Source organism: Coturnix japonica, chromosome 11 (assembly GCF_001577835.2).
Source record: "Coturnix japonica isolate 7356 chromosome 11, Coturnix japonica 2.1, whole genome shotgun sequence".
NCBI classification, from domain to species: domain Eukaryota; kingdom Metazoa; phylum Chordata; class Aves; order Galliformes; family Phasianidae; genus Coturnix; species Coturnix japonica.
The window spans coordinates 14,675,714-14,698,575 of record NC_029526.1 but is presented as its reverse complement, the minus strand read 5'-3'; the positions used below and the strand labels follow the sequence as shown (position 1 = coordinate 14,698,575).

Here is a 22,862-nt window from a genome sequence, read left to right as displayed (position 1 = left end):
GACAAGAAGAAGTGATAAAGGATTTAAAAAGGAATTTCTCACTTCTGAGAGCCTTATAACTTACATCACAATGCTTATTTTTTCTTGTAGGTGAACAACGTAGGTAACTAGTTTTTATGGCCTGTGGCTTACGCAAGACAACTGTGTTATTTTAAGAATAATAACCAAAGCCAATCTGAGAGGACTGTCAAAACGAAAAGAATAAAAAGCATTTCTGTGTAGGACTTCTAAAAACCAGAAACACTGTTCTTGATCTGAGAAATGCTGTCTGTTTCCTGGAAGGTACTAAGCCTTCAGCTTCCATCCCCTCCTGCATTTTGTTCTTGAGCTTCTTGAAGCTTCCAGCAATCACTGAATCATGCAGAAATTGAACAGGTGCGTAAGGCTTCCTTACATTTTTGTAAGCTCCTTAATGCTTTGATTTAATTTCATTTATTCACAGTTACACAAGCTCCCAAGACCCTTAGGAGAGAAGTCTTGCTATGTTCATAAAGCTTTAGGTTTTCTGGCTGAGTCAGAAGCAACCATTTTATAATGCTGCTTTCAGAGCTGATGTGCATTTATCAGATAGACCATCTAGGCTCATGTAGGCTTCTGACACAGATTTTAGGCTTTCATTGACCAAATCTGCATCATGGCTTGTAAAGTGATTCATTACGCGAACATGTATCTAAGAAATGCATCAGCTTAAAGAAAACTGTTAAGGATATAGAAGGAAAAAGTTCCATTTCTAGCTATTCAACATTAAAAAATAAACTTGCTCACATCATTATGGAGCACTGCTGAATAAAGCTTTGTTTTTTTCAGACAGAAAACAGTCTTGTTTAATTAACAGCCATTTAAAACTGCAGCACTGCTGTTTCTAACACTGCACATTCACATGTTATCATGTTTCTTGGTGAAACTCATCACCCATGTTAGTATGTGGACCTGACACAGAAGCCGGCTTCAACAGGCTTCAGAGGTGGAGCGGGACTAACCAGCCAACTTTTGAGTTTTTACTTTTGCTGCAAACCAAGTTCCAAAGTTGTTAAGGGAACTTTGGAAATGTAATTCATTGCCTGTGGAATTTAATTTTTTTTAAAGCTATTTTTCATATATTCTAATGCTTCTGAGTCATGTTTCCCTCCCTTCAGGGTTTCCAAGCTTATCTTATGACCCACAGTTCCCAGTGCTGCACTGCTGACATTGCTGTTTTTTTTTTTATTATTATTGGTTTGGTTTTATTTTGTCCCCAGGAGCTCTAACATTGTTCTAGAAATTTTTAATTAGATGATAACACAGCAGCAGTAGTGCTGTTTCCACGTTGCTCTATTCGGTGGCGGTGATGGCCTGGTTCTGTTCTCAGTTCTTACTTCAGCTGCAGAGAATCGATAACTCCTTGTGATTCCCAAAGCAGAGACAACTGCTGCTCCATGTTCATCTCGCTGCCATCTCTGTGTACTTTGCTTGGTGTAATGGGCACGTAACAACAGTACGCATAGAGTATGTGGGGTGTCAAAAAGAATCCATCTTTGTAAGTCTGGATCTGTAGCAACCAGAGATGTTCAGCTTTGTTCACCTATAGCCCTGCAGCATGCAGAGGACTTCAGACCCATCACTGGAGTGTTCCTACAGGCTCCAAAGTGCACATTGCTTGCAGGACCACGTCATCAGATTACACCATCATATTTGTGCAACTTCCTGGACTTAATTGCAGACTGAGCCGATGTCACAAGGCCTGGTTTCACCTTGTCAGGACTGAGAAATAACATCTTTACTCACATTGCCACTGTATCAGGGCCAAGGGCTCAGCATGGAGCTGAGTGAGTACCGGCTCACAGCCTGTACCTCAGGAGTAGGAATAGGGAGTAGGGAATGGTAGTGACAGGTGAGAAAGATCCAGGAATAATAAGATAATAATAAGATAAAAGCGGAAGGACGGCAAACAGCGCCTGTGAAGGAACAGTTTCGCTTCTGATTGGCGGCTCCGCGGTGTCAGCCGTTCAGAGCTGCCTCTCTGAGGGCGGCGCTGCGGCCTGACCCGGCTGGAAGCGAAATGAGTCGCCTTGTTCCGTGTTTGCGTTCACGGCTCCTCCACATCGATTTAGGGCTGCTCCGTGTCTCGCTGGCGGCCGGTCCGTGTCGTGGCACGGCGAGCTGCGGTGGCACCACCGATTTAAGCATGGAGGAGCTGCTGAGCCGCTCCGTGCCGCCTCTGCCTCCCTACGAGACCAAAGAGAAGGCGCCGCCCCCGTTGGAGCTGCGCAGCGCGGAGTTTATGCGGTATTACCGCGGCCTGGCCGGGCCGAGCCGCGCTGAGCTCCTCACCCTCTTGGCCCGCGACTTCGGTGTGGACCACGGGCGGGTGGCGGAGTTTAGTGCTAAAGTATTGCAGGCCCGAGAGCAACAGAGGGAGTTGGGAGCCCTGCTGCAGGCCGAGGACAGGCTGCGGTACTACCTGAACCCGCGGTACCGGGGGTTGTTCCAGCACCTGGGACGCCTGGAGGGTGGGCTGCGCTTCTTGGTGGAGCTGAGAGGAGACCTGGTGGAAGGGCTGGCGAGCAAGGCGGTGGATGGGCCTCATGTCAAGGTGAGGGTGTGGGCCTCCAGGGCAGTCACTGCTGGGTGTCTGTGATGGGGTGGCACTAACACAGTAACACAGCACAGCTGAAGATGTGGCTGTCAGAATCTTGCAGAAGTGATGCATAGAGGCACAACTCCTGCCTGTGACAGCAACAGTCAGGCCATAATGCAAAGATTCTGTTTGAAAGAAGGACAGTGAGTTAGGCAACTCAAAACCATGTTGGATAGGGCTATGGGCAGCCTGAGCGGGTGCCTGATTTAATGCTTGGCAACCCTGCGTGCTGCAGGAGATGGTGGCTTGGTGAACTTTGAGGTCCTTTCTGACCTAAATCATTCTGTGATTTTAAAACCTCTCACTGTTCAGATCCAAATTAAGTTTGATTAAAAACAGGATGACTTAATGTCAGTGCTAAATTTGCTAGAAAAGCTGTTTATTAAACATGGTCATCGCGTATGGCCAATGTGGTGACAGTTCATAACCCTCTACCTCTAGTTGGATCATCTTAAGTAACAACAGACCAAATCTGCAACATTAGCACAACAGAATTTTGTAAAACACATCAAAAAATACAGTGTGATGTCAAAAAAAACCCACTTGAAAGTAGGAAAATGGTATCTATGGAACAGAAGCTTCAATAAAAAGGCTCTCATAAGCATTCTGTCTTCTCAAAACGCTTTTTGAAACGTTGGGTTTCATCGTGTGCTCAGGTCTGACTGTTCTTATGGTCTTTTTTGCAGTTGTTCAGCAGTTCTGTTGTTCAAATGTAATGCGTTCTAAAACGAGAGCTAGCACTAAATAGCACGCATGATAGGGAAGCTTGAAGCAGCCCTGGTTTGCCTTGGCTTTCTCTGTGTGTGTGACCATTTTGTCTGTGAGAATTTACTCTGGATGCTGTTTCTTTTCAATTTGGAGTTACATTATAGGTCATTCTAATCTGTTTTCTACAGCAGTGAGGACTGAACTCTGTTATTTCCTTCTTCCTGGTGTATCAGGGAAAGGTTGTTTTGGGTTTGAACTGAGTGTCTTGCTCAGCATTTTAAATCTATTTGTTTTGGTTTCATTGTTCCATAATCATTAGCAAAATAGATGAAGTGCCTCATGCTGGTGCACCATCATCTTCAGCTGAAGCTATACAACCTTTTCCCCTAAAAGTCCTCCAAAAAAGCTGCAGGGCATATTGTGAATGAAAGCGTTTCTTTGTTGCTTATCCCAGAGGTGGATCTTCTCCATTACATATGACTCAGCTGTTATTTTCATAAGCCTTGTGGACAATGCTATGATGACCATGTCTAAAAGCCAGTACTGGCTCAGAAGTCATAGTCTGGAAAGATAGGGTGTAGTTGGGCACAGTTATCTTTTGTGATGCTGTTTGATTTCTTTTCCTTTCTCATGTCCTTCTCGTGCCCTTCCTTCTACCAAATGAAGGTTTATGTGAAGTTTTGTGGTAATTTTATAACTGAGTTTGTTTTCTGATGAGCTCCATTGTAGCACACAGAGTGAAATTTGCTGAAATCCTGTTTTTGGGGGTTTTTTGTTCAGCTCTTTTCATTACAGCACAGAACACCCTCAGCTGTTTTACTTCTTTTTCAACCTCAGCTCCTCCTTCCTGTGAATCATATTTTGCTTGTTTTCCCAGTCCCAACGTTTGAAATACAGGTATAAGTGAAGAATTCATAGTACTATTCCAGGTAGCAAATAATTGACTTACTGTGTTTAAGATATTCACCTTTCCATATGATTTAGGAAAAAGAAAGTTGAAAGTACAAGTTGCTGACAAAAAAGAATAGTGAAAAAGGAAGAATTTTTGTCAAATTGATTTATAAGCAAACCTGGTTCCCCAATTAAGCAGTAGTTGAGGCATATCTGCCGACTTGTTGCCCTTATATTGGTCTGCTGGAAATAAAAGAATTCTCTGTAATTGAGTGTTCTTTCCTCTCACAGCAACCTGTGCAAGGATCTGAAGTTGGCTGTATCCATGAAATAGCAGCAGCCTCATTGACAAGGGCTCCCAATGGATCAGGTTATCTGCTCACTTGTATGAAACAGTTGCTCTTTTGGCACTCTAAATATTGAAACAGTTTCCCTTAAAGATCTAAGAGGCCCGTATCTGGAGAAATAACTGGAAGTGAAAAGTTTTCCTAAGGAAGAAAGAAGTGTTTGGTGTTTACCTGTCTGAAGGCCCCTGTAGACACCTCTAGTTACTGTGGATTTAAGTTCTGCCATACATAAAACTGGTAAAAGAATTTTATAATTGCTGTTTGTGTCTGCACTGAAAACAAAATATGGGAATAAAATGAAATAGATGGTTATGATGGAAGAGAATGATAGAACGCTGCCTACTGGCTTTTGGGTTCTGCCTGGTCTGAAATATTTCTTAAGACAGTCCTTAGATTTTACTTTGCATGTTGAAAGTCCTATTAAAACAAGGATTACCCACTGCTGTGTGGTGTGAATATAAACTATTTGTATTTCCTCCAAATGGATCTGCACACAAACAGCTTGGACTGTTAGATATTGGTTTATAAAGTGTTGATATTTAGTGTTCCTTCAATATGTTATGGTAAATAACATGTAGAGGTGGGGAAGTTGTTTCCTCGTTGAAGTAATTTCCTCATCACAGGCAGGTTCTCTTAATACCCTTTTCATAAGGGTTTTCCCATCTGTTACAACACAGTAACAGGCCTGATATGAAGATCAGAAAGCCTCTATTTTTCTGTCTTTTAGCAAAATCACAGTTTATCATACACAGCCAACAGAAGCCAAAGTATAGCTGGTAATTTTTCATAGTCCATCCAAAGAGTTGCTTGCTAAACCCGTAGCTGCTTCAAGAGGCGAAATGCATCTCATTCTGTGTTTTCAACTTGTGAGTTTCCACATAGCATAGCTGCCTTTCTCCCACACCTGTGGGGGACTCAATGACAGCAGGGTGCAGCATCAGCGTTTTTCCTCCTAGCTACTAGACTGCAGCTTGAAATGGTACTGGCTGTCCAAAAAGCAGGTGGGTGACAAGAGAGCTATAGGATTCTGTTCGTGTTGACTCTGACAACTCTGGCTTAATTTACAGGCTTGTGTTGTGCCTTTACGAAAGAAAACAAAACAATCTTGAGATATATGGGGAGGTCATTGCTACAATGAAGGATGTTTGACTAAAATGATATACTGTTTTTTTTTTTTATAAACTTCAGAGCTGGGCAGAAACAAGGATTCACAAGGGAATCCTTAGAGTCAGAAGGAACAAGAGTCAGAGTGCACTTGTTGAGGGCACTCGCACCATCATGTGAAAAAACATACTGTAAAAAAAGAAGGGAATTCAACTTCTCCCATTAAAACTGTTGTTGATTCGCTGTCTTTGTGGGGGCTGTGGGCTGGTACCCACACTGCTGCACTGCTCAGTTCCTGCAGCTGCTCAGGCTGTTTTGGGGCTCTGCTGCCTGCTCTACCCACTGCTGTCTGTTTAATTTGGTGGCATAGAAGAATTGTCCAAACAGTTTTGCTGGTGTAGATTAGATGTGTCTGTTAGCAGGATGGGTTTTGTTTAATGTGGTGCTCTGTTCTCTCAAGTCTTCAGAGGGATGTGTTGCAGGCATCCTCATATGTTTTATCTACATACTGGGGACTTGCATTATGTCTTCCAGTTTTGCTTACCTTACAAATGAACATGAAGTTGAATTTGAAGTACGTTATTTCAGTTTCCTGCTCGCTTTTTACTAGCATATACAGCCTTGTGGTACAAGTGCAGGTGGAAGAACACTTTGGCAAACAGCTTTCAGCTCATCCAGCAACATTTTATAACATAAAGGCTGCTCTGCTGAGAAAGACCAGTAAAGAAATAATTTACACAGATTTGCAGATGTGACCTTATGGAAGAGTTTATGGATATTCCCTGTGTTTGGAACAACACAATTGACATTTTCAGTATTTGCAGTACGCATCAATTTATGATTCAGTAAGCAAGCTCTTCTTTTCTTATATCTTCGAGGATGTAACTGAAAAATAACATAGAAAGACAGCATTAAATTTGTGTGCAACAGAATTGTTCTGTGCAGATGAATAGTAGTTTTCTTCCAGGTTCACCTTCATGGATGAAAATATGTGCCAAACAGAAGCCTCTGTAATTCACCAACACAAATTAGTAAATCTAAAATGAGATGGACTGAAAAGGAAAAACCAAAACTCTTCTGTTAAGAACATTTGACTATTTTCTATGTGGAGTAGAGCCAGGATTTGTGATGAGTTTACCTTGCAAAATTCCCAACTGTGGTCAATAGCACCAACTTTGCTTTATGAGTTTTGGTGGGAAGAGTACATTTAATTCTAGCAGGAGGACTTGGGGTAAATTAAGATATTTAATCTCAGTTGGCTGCAAGCATAGTCTGGGTTCGGCAATGTTAGTTCTTCTAGTACCTCACTGAAACCAGCTTTGGCCAATAAAAGCTGATGTTATTTACGCTCTGTTTCAGTTTTCAAGAGTAGTTTTGCTTCCATCGGAAAGTAGTGAGGCTACAGCTAAGATCTGCTAAAAATGTTTGAAGTAGGAAGCGTTAATTTCTAGATGGATTTCTACTTTTTTCCTGTTATTTTAGCTAGATGTAGCAAGCTAACGTGCATCGGAGCATAATTTTATGTCTATGTGTTTTGTATCTTCAGCAGCGCCTATTTGATAAAGGGTTGAATAGAAAGTGAGCAGCTTTTGGTTTTTAAATGAATGGTTATGAAGTTAGTTTCAGGTAAGCCTACAGTTCTTTTCAGGCTGTTGATAAGTTGGTGCTGACATCATGCTGTGTCCTATATGCAGAGCAAATATAAGAAAGAAAAATAACTTCACAATCTCTTTAAGGGATATTCATGCTGTGCCGAGTTAAAGAATACTTTGCAAACTCAAATAAAGAATTTCAGTTAGGAAAATCTTTAATAAAATAGGCAGCAGGAAATTAGTGTGGAATATAAAATTCATTATGATGATGAATGCTTCTGAAAGTATTTGCTATTATAGTTGACTTTAATTTTGGTATCATACTGTTCCAAGTCTGCTGCCATTTTTTGAGCTTTGCAGTCGTATGCTGCTGCTTTTGTTTCTCTTGCTGAAAAATGGTCACATTTATACAAAAGTTAAAAGAGTTCTGTAAAGCCTATGGTGATATTGCATTGTGTTCCAAGGTGTGCGTTTCCCATTTCATTATCCCGAGTGGGCACGTCCCACTCCACTGCTATTGAATCTACTACAGTAATCTTCAAGGCATGGACATCTTGAATACTCAGGATACAGAGGTAGAAAGTTAGATTGAATTTCAAATCCTTATTTTCATCAAGTTTCCCATGATTTGTTTCTTGCTATTTAATTGAATGTATCTGAGCATCTATGCAACTGATGCTTTACTGTCAAGACTTCTCAAATGCTTCTTATTGTCTGCTTTCTCCCTATGGTGTTTTGCATTAACATTGGTTTCCCTGTTTGCAGTTTAGTACTGACAGAAAATTCATTTTCCCTGTAAATGTTTTCATTGTTTTAGTCCTGTGTGTGGAAAGCTGAGCTGCTAGGCCTTTTATCTTGAGTACGTGCATTGTTTTCCTTGGGCTTCCCAGTGCTGTAGTTCCTAATGATCAGGGTTGTTTTTTCTCATGTTTCTGTGTTCTTCCCTGGCTTATTTTTCCTTTTGTTTTTATTTCCTGTTTGCAGGAGATGAGTGGTGTTCTAAAGAACATGCTCTCAGAGTGGTTTTCAACGGGATTCCTAAATTTGGAGCGTGTGACGTGGCAATCACCTTGTGAAGTGCTCCAGAAAATCAGTGAGTAAGTGTTAAAACTTCCTAATTCTCATTGGAGTAAGGGCAATGAAATGCTTGTGGTTACACAGATCCACCATTCTCAAGATGAGCACTTTTCCAATCCTTAATCTCAGGTTAGGTGTAGTTAAGGAACAGTTGCATTTAAGTCAGTTAAGAATGCACGTATATACAATACGTATACAATAATATGTGCAAAAATATACTACAGTTTTTAAGTAAAGGAAAGGGGATTGTTGCCCCACATTTTGCTCACATACTACATGGATAAACTGCTGTCTTTTCTAGCAAATGAGTTTCCATGCATCTTCTCACTTTTTCCCCAGCACATTACTAGAGGTGCTGCTACTTTTCCTGCACACCCAGACTCCCACTACACTTCCTTCTTGCACTCCCTTTCTTCCCACAGGTGCTGCTGCCACTGCTACCTCCAGCACCACTGCTACCTTCTCCCCTCAGTCTGCCCCAGCAGTCATAGCAGTGTTGGAGGAGAATAAGTATTTAAGTGTGATGGAGTGACAATAGTCAAGAACATGTTTTACTTCTCAGGTAGTGAGGCTCCCTTTCATGGTTGGAGCTGGTGAGGTGTGCAGAAATCGTGTAAACTCAGTGAAGAAAGCACAGTGGTTTTTTTTTAATAAGCATTCCTTTAAATCTACGACGTTTATTTTTTTGACTTTCTGTAAAATGCTCAAAATTATAGTGATGAAGTTGAAGGTTGTTGAATAAAAATTAAATTGTGAGGCGCTCTGTTATATGGAAAGCTTGAAAAATGAATCTCTAAAGAAAGTTGTGAAAGTACATGACTTAAATGTGGATGAGGCGAAGAAAAGAGATCTTACGCAAGGTGAGCTTTAAAATAAAAAGAATTGGTAATATTTAATCTTTAGGGTGTTTTGGCAAACTTTCCAGACTTTCAGATGCAATAGGGAAAGATTATTCTGAGTGATTGCTTGAGGACGTGATTGTGGGGGTGCTAGCAGGAATTTAATTTCAACTAAGCATAGGTATTGTTGATGATGATATACTAAAGTGTTTGGCTAGGTTAGTGAAAGTTATTTAAGTACAAGATGTCACATCCTTGTATCTATGTAGTACACAACACAGACCTGTGAAATAACAGGGTACAAAAGCCTCTAGACTATTATTTGACTACTTTAAAAACAAGTGACACTGTTAGTGCATGGGTGGTACGTTGATGGCAAATATATTTTAGAATGAGCTGAAGTAGAAAAGCAGAAATGCTTTAAGGTGTACATCAGCCTAAATGCTTAATGGTGTTTAGCAGACAATGTTAAGATTGGAAATCCCTTTCTCAATTTCCTATGAAAATTTTGAGGTATTTTATGAAGATGATCATGTTACCTCTACTTTGAAATTTGGGAAAATGAATTCCTTAGAGGCATGTAAAGACTCATTCAATGGTTTAGTTACCTGAGTTGGGTCTCCTGCAGTAAGCAGAAGGTGTGAGATCTCATGAGTATATCCCAAAGAAAACTACAGGACTGGTATGCAGTAGACCTTTACAATTGACTTTGTCACAATTTGATGATGGATTTTACTTTTTCAAATCACAGCCTGTTTCTCCTTTTTTAATCTGAGGGCTTTGTTACTGATATCAGTGCCAAAAGTACTGAGTTTGTAGGACTGGCAATTGCATTCTTTAAATGAAACAACAAATGTTTCTTTTTCTTCATCTAGTTCTGAAGCTGTGCATCCTGTTAGAAACTGGGTTGATATGAAGCGTCGTGTGGGGTCATATAGAAGATGCTACTTTTTTTCTCACTGTGCAATCCCAGGAGAACCATTGATAGTTTTGCATGTTGCCTTAACCAGTGATATCTCCAGCAGCATCCAGGTACAGTCACTGATATATTCAATTCACAGGAAAGTGCTTAAATTGCAGTGTGTACCTTCTAAAACCTCTAATTTCTAACAGTCTGGGAATATGTGGTTTTGTTTCATTTGTAAAGAGATGAGATGGCTTTCCTCTTTAATATAGGGATTTTCTGAGTATTATTCCTGTTATGTAAACAAAAATTTGGAATCTTTGTTCAAATTCGAAAGCAGTAAGTAAAGGTAAGACATAAAGAAAATACAGTAAGCAAAATTAACACCTACAAGCAGTAGTTAACACTTGTTTCTAAAAATGTTAATCCCGTTGCAATTATTACCCACACACTTGCTAATGAATAAACAGCCTTTGTGTCTTGATTGGATTTTTTTTGTTTTCCCACTGCTTTATTCATTATTCTCTGTGAGAAACATGTTAACATATTTGAAACTTAAGAAGAAAGGCCCCTTTCTGCTTTATTAAAATAGTAATTAACACTAACATTGTGTTTTGTTCTTATGTTCCCAGGCCATTGTGAAAGAAGTGGAACCTCTAGAAGCAGAAGATGCAGACAAAATTACAACAGCAATTTTCTACTCAATCAGTTTGACTCAGCAAGGACTGCAGGGGGTGGAACTTGGGACTTACCTCATCAAACGTGTGGTAAAGGAATTACAGGTAGGTGTGCAGGGTGCATGTAAGGTACTGCTTGGCCAATGTGCTCACATCACATTGCTGTTTTAGTTTCCATTTTGTCTCATTTTTTAAGGTAGGGTCTGCTAGGTCTTCTGCTATGCTTTTAACTTACCAGATCAGCCTTTGAAAATCTGCTAAGAGTTGGAAGAACACTTTCTTCTGTTGATTAATGGCTGTTGGGTGTAGTTACTGCCACATAGTTGACATGTGCTGGTTGAATTATTCGGTCTGTCACACCATATGCATGGGTTACTTAAGAATCCCAACTGCACTCTTTGTTGAGCATAGATATAATTTAGCTTTATTTTGACATGTAATGTATTCTATGATTCACTGCTGTCCATCAGTGAAGTCAATGGAGTAATATTCCCTTCCAAGCCCTATACATATATGTATGTCTCTGCATAGACATTTCTTACAGTATAGGAAGGAAAATGTCTTTAGCACTTGCAAGTACTAGAAATAAATTAATTTATGCAAATCAGTTCTAGGAATTTATATAACATCGTGGCATGCTGTAAGGTTATTGTTAGCAGCTTTAGGACTACTAATTTCTACTGGAGCCTTCTTCCCAGCAACAGGAGAAAGGAATTAACTTACACAGAGAGCTGTGAAAGAGAAAGTCAGTTTTCTGTGTTAAGTACATTATTTCATTAAAGAGCCTTTAATATTGAAATTACTAACAAAGTTACTACTTCAAAGTAATGATCAGTGCATATGTTTTTATTAATTGTTCCAACATGTGGATTAGTAAGAACGTTTGGAAAATTGTCTGTGATTTACAACTTCAGTTCTATTGATTAAAAATAACTCAAAATTGGATGCATCAAATTTCTGCTACTACAGAATGATGGGCTAGTCAAGTACTGGATCAGAGCTGGCTGCCCTGAAGATTTTGTTGTGTTGGGTTTTTTTATTTTAATGGCTATTTTGGCTGAATTTTGTTGCTTCTTGCTTTCAAAACAGCTTTTAGATTAATTGTCTAACGTGCAGTTAGTCCAGGTGTAATTAGGCTGTGCCATCTGCCTGATCTTGACTGAGGGGAAATTGGGATAAATTCATGCAGTTATCTGCTTTCAAATCTGAAATTATTTCTGGATAATTGAGTTGCTCTCATAAAATAACCCCATTGACAATGCATTTGTCCATCGCTAAATTGCTTACAACACTGGAAAAATTATGAGTGAGTTACAAAGGAAAATAGACATATCATACTTAGATAAGATAGGTGCAAGTTCAGAAATTCAATGTGCCCAACAGAATAATTGCTTTCTTATTTATAATTAAGACAAAATTTCTACGTTTCAGCATTATGAAATGCAACCCTCTTCCAGTGTTCATCAAATATATAATGAATAAAAAGCAGTTTGGCTGAGGTGCCCTTAACATCTGAAACAGGCTACTGTCTTGTGATTCAGGAACAGCTATCATTTTCCTTACTCTTATTTCTTATCCCTTTTGCTGGAACTGTATTTCATACTGCATGAATATAGTTTAGATGTGGATACAGAAAGTAACAGTTGGTCATGTGTTGCTGGAATTCTGAATCTCCTCATCTCTTCAGAACGAGGCCAGATATTCTTCTTATAGACATCCTTCAGTCAGTCTGAAATGATTAAGCTGACTGCAGGTGAGAATTTATGAGGTGGAGCAGAGTGCACTATTTCAGGGAGTTAAAGACGTGATCTGTTTGTGCAGTCTGACTTGAGCTTTAATAATCTGTGAAAACCAGCTTTTATTTACAGGTCAGATTTTTCCCTTTAGATCAGACCTTTTAAAGTTAAATTTCACTTTCCTAATTGTCTTACATCTGAAAATGTTAATTGCCTTGCAGACTTCACATCCAGGCAGTAAGTCACCACTGCCATTATTTTCTCACCCAGTACACTTAATAGCCATCAATCTACTTAAAAAGCAGGAACAGTTGTAAGAATGAAGCTAATGCTCAAGAGGGAGTGTGTAGAAATATTTTCCTCCAGATTTCATGGGTTTTTTTAATCACTTAAGACAGAATTTTCAGTCAGCACAATAGTTGTCTGTTTTTCAAGATACATCTGAAAGACAAAGATTTCAATGACTTTTTGTTACCTTCTTGTTTATCACAGGACTTACAAAAGGAAAATCGTAATATTGACGTTGTAATAAATAATGCTTCCATGTGTTTTCTGTTTGTTATCAAACATATTTACACTGCACTGACACTTTGACTTTTCATGCATGTTGTACACCTTCACTCTGCACCTCCAGCCCTTCTCTTCTGAATCTTTTTGAGGCATACATGATCATCTAGCACTGTTGTCTCCCATTATTTGATTGGGATTTCTAGGCTTTTGCTTGTTACTCTTGAGTCAGATTTCATAAGGAAAAACCATTCCTTGTAGTAAGTGAAGAAAATAAAGAAGATGAGTTTTGACACTGAATTTGGAAAACCAGAGTCAGTAATTTGTTGTGTCTATTAGCAGTGTGTACAAGGCATGTGTAATTGGAAATGCAAAGGAATTATATTTTTAAGTTTAAGAAATCTGAAACCTAAGATGAGTTAATATATTAAACGCTGTGGTGATAAGGTCCATCATTTGTGATGCGGTATTAACTTATTCAGCCACATTTATTTTAAATAGCAATGAACAAAATAAGGTATTATTCTATGTCAAGGTTTTGTTCTGTGATGTATGTTGCTCATCAGTCACTTTTTGCCTTCTGAACAGCTTCATACAGTCATCTTTCTAACGTGCTCCTGGGAAATTGAGATAATTGATTTTTATTTATATTTTTTTAATTGAGCAGATCTGTGGTCTTGCAGTCATATGAAATCCAAAGCCCACCCAGTTACAGGGGCTGTTCTAATAATAGCATTGATGGGAATGTAGTACAAGAAAGGATTATTTATTTACTCTTCAGCACATTTCTGATCCAAAATCAAAGCATGGCTTTGGTTTGCTTTGTTGGGGTGGGGGGGACGGGTAGCTTCACCTCGCACCCACTGCAGATCTGTTTCTCTGCTGAATGGATACAAACACAGCATATACAGAAATCTGAAGTTATAATATATTTCATTTCTTTTTCCAGAGATCTTTTCATTTGATCATACTTTATGACAATCTTGTAAAGCTCGGACAGCAAAATAAAGCCTTTCTCCTAGGTAGATAGCAAGTCATATCATTTCTGTGAGAGCTGGAGTGAAAAGATGAAATTTAATCCAAAACCACTTTAAGCACCACTTACAAGCACACGAAGGCATGATTATTTTGGTGCTGTAACTTGTGAGGTAAAATGGGCTTAATGCCCCAATCTCTTAGAAATAGTCATTTTATCAAACAGCCATGTTAAGGCTGTTTTAAAACTATAACAACCTCCATGTTTTTTCTCTAAAACATTCTTTTTTTCATCTGATAACAGATTTTGTTGGGGTACCATTGTGGGTCTGTGATGAGTCAGAGAAATGAAAGATAATCCTGGGCTGTTTCTCCATGAAGAATGTGGCTCCGTGATGTGTTTTCGTGCCAGAATCTTTTTCTCTTCTTCCCACTTCTTGCTCTCCTCAGTACTGCTCTTGGCAGCCTGTTTGAGCCCTTCTCCCAGCATTCTGAAAGTCCTCATCACTGCCTTAAACTGCACAAATGTGCACTCTTTCTCTCTGGTCAGGTGTAAATAAAGGGCTTTGCAAGGTTGCATACATTCAGATGAGATGTAATTCTTTGGAGCAGCGTTGTAGTCACTTGAAAGGGGATAAATGGTGTAACAGTGGTGCTGAGTTGACTTGGTGGCAGCAGCTGAAAACAGTGTAGTCTTAGCAAGAGGATCTTGATAGTATCAGAAATTTAATTTCATTAAGCTGCCACCTGCCTTTGTCAAAAACAGAGCTGAGGATTCCAGTAAGAACATTTTTTCATATAACCTTTGTGTTATTTTGCAGTAAACTCCCTGTTCAAGGCACTGCTAAATGGCTGAGTGTTCCAGAGGCCATCTTAAATTAAACTGATACTAAAATACACAGGAGAGCATTTGAAGGAGTTGAGGATTCTGTTGTTCGTTATATGCATTTGAGTGTTACTGCTTAATGCACTTTTATAACACGCCATTTGTTTGAGTTAACTTTTGTTAACATCCTCTTGGCCTGCAGGATGGTGTTTGATTCATGCTTTCCCAAGGCACTACAAACAGAACATTTTTTTATCCTCCAGTAAAACTTTTTATGTGACTTTGCCTTAGCTTAACCTGCTCTGACACTTTGACTTGTACTGCTGTTGTAACCTCAAAAGTGAATTCTCGGCTGTCCTTATTCATAAGGAAAGCTCCAAATTGGCCCTGTCTTTTTCCAATCTAAAGACACACACTAAGGAAGAAATATGCTAATAACCACCCCCCTCCCCACTGAAGCATTTATTTGGGAAGACTTTTAAAAACTGTACTGAAATATGGAACTGGACAGTATCTACCCTATGAAGTTATGCCTATAAATTCAGTCATGACCAGGTTTTTGAAAAGAAAGTCTCATTAATGGGCAACTTAGAAGTTAATTTAATAAATCTTGCTGATTCTTCTGAACTGGTTGCATACATGCTACACGTGTAGGGTAGCACTTCTCACTGTCAAGGAGCATCAGCTATAGATTCCCTACTGAGAATATTTATTGTATGTTTTTATTAGGACCATTAGGAAAACTGCTGCAGTTGAGGCTCTGATGATGGTTACAGCCCTCAGTGTTAAGCACAGTTAGTTTGAGACTCTCTGTAGAAGTTAATGGCCACTGCTCTGAGTCTTGCACTAATTTAAGCAGATGGAGAACTGTGTGAAGTTCAGTCACAGAAATGGGTCCTTGGTTTTGTCTCTTACGGTGCTCAGAGATGGCAGTTTGAATCTTTAATCTCTGCCTGTTTGTTATGATTTGGTATTTGCCACAGAAATTGTAGTAGAACTGTTTAAAGGGGATGGGTAGAACAGGACAGTAGGACCTCACAGAGGGAGCTTGGGTGATGGACAAAGGGCAACTGTCAACAAAAGTCTGCTACACAAATAACTTGGAAGGGTTTTGTAAACCTGCTTCTGTTGCCTAAGTATGCCCTTTTGGATTACTCAGCAAGCTGAGCTCCTTAGTTCTTTCATGGTCCCAGTTCTACAGATGTGAGAATAGGCTACCTATGCAGTCTGGGTCATCTTAACTTGTATAAAGCTGGGAGTGAAGGACTTTAAATTTAAGCATGTTCCTGGAAATGATCTGGGTTCTGAAGCAATTCCAAAGACTAGCTGAGAAAAAAAGTGGGTGCTGGAAAACAGGCAGATGCCTTTCTAGCAAGCTGATAGGTGCTGGTGAACGTAGAGAGAGACAGAGATTTCTCATTAGATAGGCATTTAATTCTGAATGTGTTTGTTGCTTCTCTAAGTGGTCTGTTGCTCAACTGAAGGCACATCGTAGCAATTCAGACTGCAGATGACAAACACAGATAACTGGTGAAGCCTTTGAGAAAACTGCTCTCAATTTTACAGCCTGTGGCATTTGGGGGAGAAAACTGATAGCTACTGTGTGACTTGCTGGAACACTTAACAATTGGTGAGAGGTTTTAGCTTTCTGGTTGGGCCATTGATAATTGCTACCTTAATTTGATCTAGGTGACCTGGGGAGATAATAATTTCCAAAACAGGCTTTACTTTCACTGATGAAGAATGTGACCTTGGACTTAGAGCTTTTGGAGTGCAAGACACAGATACAGATAAATTGGGAAACAACACAAGTTAAAGACAACAGATCCCAAAAATCTACCCCAAAACAAAATGAGCAGCTGCTTCTTAATAGCATGTGGGCTACTGACAAGAAAATAAACATTGATGGATCTCCATCAATAGCCTTAGAAACTAGCACATCAATTTAGCTACAACATAAATGTGCACATTTCATTGCATCTATTTATTTTTCTACAAGAAGTGGCTGCTTCAGATAAGCTCCTGAACTCAAGCAATTATCAGATATGTAGCAGTCTGTACTCAGCTTCAAAATGGGGTCACTTTCTGATGCCTTATCTATCGTAGGAAGTGTAAAAAGAAAAAAACAAGCATTATTTCCCATTTGGTATTTATTAATAGAATAGAAATTACTAAATTTGCGATGAATATTTTGGGTTGTACTTGGTGAGGAAGTCGTTCCTGGAAGTGAGTGATAAACAAAGAGCTGCCAACATCACAAGAAAGCAAAATGACTGTATTTAATTAGCAACTTTGCAGTGGTTACTATTAATACACAGTAATGGGAAGGAATTGTTTGTTCTTTAGTCACTGTGGATGGTGTGTTGTTCCTCCCTCAGCTCTGCGTGCTGGGAGGTGAGATCAGCACTGTTACCTTATAGGAGAATGAGAATGGCTCAGCATCTGTGTGAGAAGCTGCTAGCTGTGTTCAGCAGGGAAACTGTGATTTCAAATAGTGCATATTTTCAGCAGATACAGTGCAGAAGACTTCTGGACTTTGCTTTCTGGTCAGCACCATTTTCTCTTGGACCAATCAGCTTTTCCTTGTACCTGAAAGAACAGTTTCTGCTTCCTGAATTTCAACAGTACCTTCCATCTTCCCCTGTCAGGTTTTAACCCTAAACATCTGTGCAGAATTCACGAATGAGACCTAAGCAGTGTGTTCCCAAAGGCACTTTGATAGGATGAGGTAGCATCATCAGGAAAAAAAATGGTGAACCTTATAAGGAATATAATCCCATCTTTGGGTCAAAAAGAAAGACATTGTGTATTCCTTGAATTCCTATCTAGAGGAAAATAGCCTCTAAGAACTGTTTTGATTTTCCTTTTCCCACTCCCTGCTGCACAAGAGTGACATCTGTACTCCCTCTGGCAGCACATCTCAGATTTCCCTTTGGTAGTTCATTAATTTGAACACTTCTACCTCTTTATCCCCATCTCTTGTGGTGTTCTCAGTGCTGTGGAGGAAAGATGAACTTCAAATCCCAGCAGAAAATGAAAACATTGAAAAAGAAAAACCTCCATTTTTGAAGTCCAGTACTTATTGTGCGGAAACCTTGCTGCTGCTTAAAGATGCTTATGTAAGATGGGTATCTCACTTCACGAGTTTTAGTTTTTTTGTTTCAGTGCCTTCAGATTCATTTGCAGGTGCAGACAGTTGCTGAGTTGTCATCCATCACTACTGCATGGACAGGCAGGTGGGCATTGGGCCACTGAATCTTCAGAAGGGATACATAACCCTCCCTTCTGGGCAGAAATCTGTCCAGCTGCAAAGTGCTGACATACAGAAGGTCTGGTTACTTGCCAGCAGTGTCCTGATCAGCAGTTATGCTGTGGGCCAGGCACAGAAAAGCCACTTACCAGTGGTCAGCTTTCAGCTGTGTGTGAATAAATGAAGGTAACGAGTAGTGCTGCTCATTAGCATCTTGACAAAACTGAAAGCTATTGGCTCCCTTCTCCAGGGACAAATAGCTCGATGTATTTTTCCAGTAGCACTTAAAAATGTGGTTCTGGGACATCTTTCTGTGCATCCTCTACAGCAGCATTTTTGTGCTAGCAGTGTTGTCCTCGGGGTGGGAGCAAGTGTTAAACCAAAGGAAGTGCAGCTGATAAGGGAGCACCTGAACATAATTCTCCTTTACCATACTAATTAAGATCCTGCTGCTATAGAGAACAGTGGATCCTGGATGTGATTAGGCATACTCCTTAATTGAGATACACTGCATGGAGATGGATAAAAGGAGATTAAAAGAAGATTCATTTGATTCTATGTACGAATTTCTTTAAAGTTATAATGAACTGATTTATGGATGAAAGTGTCTTTATAACCCTGGGGAAATATTTAGCTTGGGGCTGGGAAGGGAAGGTTTTTTAATGTTGTGGAGTTGCTTTGTTCTGTTTTCTTTTGCCCTCTTCCTGCCCCCCAATTTGTTTTTTTAAGGTCAGTGTGACCATTGCTCCTTTTCTCAAAAGCAGAGAGGAATCTTTCTGAAGATGTAGGAGAAAATACTGAAGGAATATTTTCTTGAATTAAAAGTTATTTGTTATATCCATACCCTCTGTGGCCACCATCTGCAGTAAGAGCATAGCCATAATAAACTGTTCTGTTTTACAAATGCTGTATTCTCTGCACACTTATGCTTCAGAGCGACTCTTAAAAATAAAATATTATGTCCTTGAGTGGGAGACTTGAAAATGTTGCAGGAGATCAATGCATCAGTAGTATTGCACTGTCGGACTATGGTAGCTGAAGTAATTGAGACTATGACCTGGTCAGGAACTCATTGGCTTGCTTGGTTACAGAAATGGCCATTTTGTTCAATATGGTACTGAAATGAGTGTTTTTCTTAAATAATTTGCTTATTGCTCTATCCAGTCTTCCAAAGAGATGAAAAGGGATGTTTCTTTGTGTCTTCTGTCTATCTGTCTTTCTTCTGCCTGGTCCCAAAAGAACTGTGACTTGCATATTTGTGTACTATTTAATGAACTTCAGGTAAGGGGAGCAAGGTTAGTTCATTTATGCACCCATAACTCACCAAACTGAACTGGTCTGGATGTATCATAGCACCAGAAACCTGCAGAAAAGCAGCGAGCTGTTTGGGAAGCCTTGTGTAAGTAGGAAAAATATAAAATATGGTAAATAACCATCAGGGTATTAGTTCAGTTGTTGAGGCTATTATAATGTTGCGTCTTAGTGTTCCCATTTGCAATGGGGATATGCCACAGGTCTGCTTTCCCTGGCTACTGTGTCCTCATGAAACAGGATGCAGACAGCAGCGTGGTGTGGAGCACAGCAGTACCTGAAGATGCAGCAGTGCAGGTGCAGTCTGAACACCCCAGCAGCACGCATTCCATTAACATTTGCCTGTGTGAGATAGCATCTCGGTGATGATGACTTTTTAATGGTTATCTGGGAAGTGCTTAAAGTAGAAGAAAATGTGTTTTGTAGTCATTTAAAGACAATTTGCTGTTGACATTCAGATGCTTCTGTAATGCTGATAAATGTCTATTCTTAGCACACTTTCCTTTATGATCAGTAATTAAAACACAGTGATTGTTTTGTTACGGCAGTGGCTCCATTCTGCTCCTTGTCTTTCTTCCCACTCAGCAGGGCCAACTTTTGGTGTCAGTTTTGTTAATTCCAAGTGAGAGTAAGTTGAACAACCTTCTCTATTCTTCATGTTGATGTGCCCCAAAACTAACATATAGTTTTCATTCAGTATGTTTTGCTTTACAAGATTATGTAATTAATAGTTCTGACTCATTGATAGGAATAGAGCAGAAGCTTTGTTGTGTTCAAGTATTAACTTTGTAATTATTGGGGTTTTTATTATTCACTATATATTTCTTAACTTGCTGTGTTATCCCCGTAGTTTACAGTTTCTGATTCTCATGAGAAGTACAAAACACCTCCTTAAGAACTTCAAGAATTACTTTTTTCCCTGAAAAACTGGAAGTTGTGGCTCTGCTAATTTTTCTGTAGGCTGAAATCGTTAACTCTCTTTCATTAGTTAAATATAAGAAATAAATAATCCAAAAGGCTTTGAAAACATACGTCGATTGATTTATATTTTGAAATCTTATTTCTCTAAATATCGTTTTTACGGCACATGATAACATTTATTTCTGTCTATAAAATGATACGCCAGCACACAGGGCTGTTAAGTGCTATATAAGTACTTTAAAATAGGTTGTGTGTTTGTGGACTGTGATTCAGTTGCTGTTGTAGATTTCCTAGTGCTCCAAGCACCTTTCAGATGCTGACCTGTCACTGTCGGGGGGGATTTCCCTGTTGCTGACCCTGAAGGTGTTCAAGAAATGTTTAGATGTGGTACTAAAGGATGTGGTTGAGTGGAGAATATTGGTGGTAGGTGGATGGTTGGACTGGATGATCTTGGAGATCTTTTCCAACTTTGGTGGTTCAGTGATTCTGTGTTTCTTGGGGTTTGGTTGGTTCATTTTCAGAACCATTCGTCTTCACTCAAGCTTCTCATTGTCAGTCATGACAGAACTCATGAGGGTTTTTTTTTTGCTTTCCTTTTGTCTGCAGAAAGAACTTCCTCAGATAAAAACTTTTTCTACTCTGTCGCCTATCCCCGGGTTCACAAAATGGCTCGTTGGTCTCCTCTCCTCGCAGACAAAAGAACTGGAAAAGAACGAACTTTTTACAGAATCAGAACGCCAAGAACTGTCTCAGATCACAGGAGACCGTACAACCGAAACACTAAAGAAGCTCTTAAATAACAACGAATGGGTGCGATCAGAAAAACTAGTCAACACGCTCCATTTGCCGCTTATGAGACTGTGTGCCTGGTATTTGTACGGGGAGAAACACCGTGGCTATGCACTGAACCCAGTAGCAAACTTTCACCTTCAGAATGGCTCCATGTTATGGCGGATAAACTGGATGGCAGACACGAGCCCTCGGGGCATTGCTGCTGCCTGTGGCATGATGGTGAACTACCGGTATTTCTTGGAGGATACGGCCAGTAACAGTGCAGCCTATTTGGGGACAAAAGCCATTAAAGCCTCAGAGCAGGTTCTTTCCTTGGTGTCACAGTTCCAGCAGAATAGCAAACTTTAAAACTAAGGACGAGTGTTTTTCACTTATAAAGAGCTGTCATATTTTGCAGTGTCTGTATTTAAGTGCGATCATCCCTTATAAAACAAATTTACTCAGCACGGCAGGGTACAAAATTATCTAAATTATCAACTGTCTTGCTTGCATTGCCATATATTCAAAGCCTGATTTGTTGCAGTTGAATCACTTGAAGTACTAGACATCTGTTGTGTACAAATGAATTGGAGGTATGTATTAAGGAGCGAGCAAATTCTCTCAAACAATTACAATCCAATGGTAACTTGTATGGCTGAAGTAATTTCCATACTATTATTCTGTTGGTAATAAACGTGTATAAATGACATGGTTTTGGCTGGGATAGAGTTGATTTTCTTCATAGAAGCTTCTATAATGGTGTGTGTTGGATTTTGTACAATAGTATCGATAGGACTGTGATTGTAGTCACTGCTGAGCAGTGCTTACATGGAGCCAAGAGCATTTCTGCTTCTTGTGCTGCCCTGCCAGCAAGCAGGCTGCAGATGTGCAAGAAGCTGGGAAAGGACAGAAGCAGAACAGCTGACCCAAACCAGCCAGAGGAATAGTCCTTATTGTATGGTGTACACCCAGCAATAAAAGCTGTGGTAAAGAAGGAGGAAGGGGGGGGGGATGCTGGGAGTGCTGGCCTTAGAGTGTGCCCTGCTTTCCTGGGAGTCGCTGCACTGCCTTTCTACCAACAGAATGTAGCAAATTAAATCATTGTTTTAGTTTGCATGGTGAGAACCCACCAGGTCTTGTGCCTTTACTGTTCTGATTCCCTTCCCTGATTCCACCTGGGCAGAGTGAGTTGAGTGACTGTGTGCTGCTGAGCTGCCTTTGGGATTAAACCACAGCAATAAACTGTGTCTTCAGAAGGTGCCGCGCTTCTCTGTCACACTGCCACCATAGAGAGATTAGGACTGAAGAATCTGGAAAGAAGCACTGTGTGAAGGTAAATTTTTTTTGGTCAATTATATGAGCAAAACTGAAGTGTACAATTTTATTTCAGCAATGCCTTTGTCTTTTTCTCCCCCAGTCAATTTAAGGTAAAGCCACTAAAATTCATGCTGAATCTTTTGCTTTGTTGGAGCATTGAAAAGCCTTACATAAATGTTCTTGGAAATCAGGGTTTTGCAGGGAAGCAGGTACATCGTGTTATAACTGCACTTTTTTTCTGCTAAAGTATAATGAGCAGGAAGGAAATGCTGAAATAAAAGAGCTGTTTTAATGAAGAGGTAGGTGTGATCTGTAAACCAACAAAATAAACTTCCTCATTAAATCATGTCTGGTGTATTTCAGTATGTACCCTGCTTCACTTGGCAGCCTTTCTTCGTAGCAGTATCACCAGAGAAGTAAGACCATCATCTCAGCAGAGATTAATGCTGTTCTCTAATGCCCAGTTTTCTCTCTGTCTGATCACACCTTTTG

General features: G+C 39.8%; 1 protein-coding gene across 1 annotated transcript; it reads left to right on the top strand.

Annotated features, from left to right (window-relative positions):
- Positions 1-1,694: 1,694 nt before the first annotated feature.
- MLYCD (malonyl-CoA decarboxylase) lies at positions 1,695-21,762 on the top strand. The gene is made up of 5 exons (XM_015874164.2): positions 1,695-2,572; positions 8,244-8,356; positions 10,051-10,207; positions 10,712-10,861; positions 20,889-21,762. The coding sequence occupies exons 1-5, from the start codon at positions 2,039-2,041 to the stop codon at positions 21,420-21,422; spliced, it is 1,488 nt and encodes a 495-aa protein (XP_015729650.1). The 5' UTR covers positions 1,695-2,038; the 3' UTR covers positions 21,423-21,762.
- Positions 21,763-22,862: the final 1,100 nt, after the last annotated feature.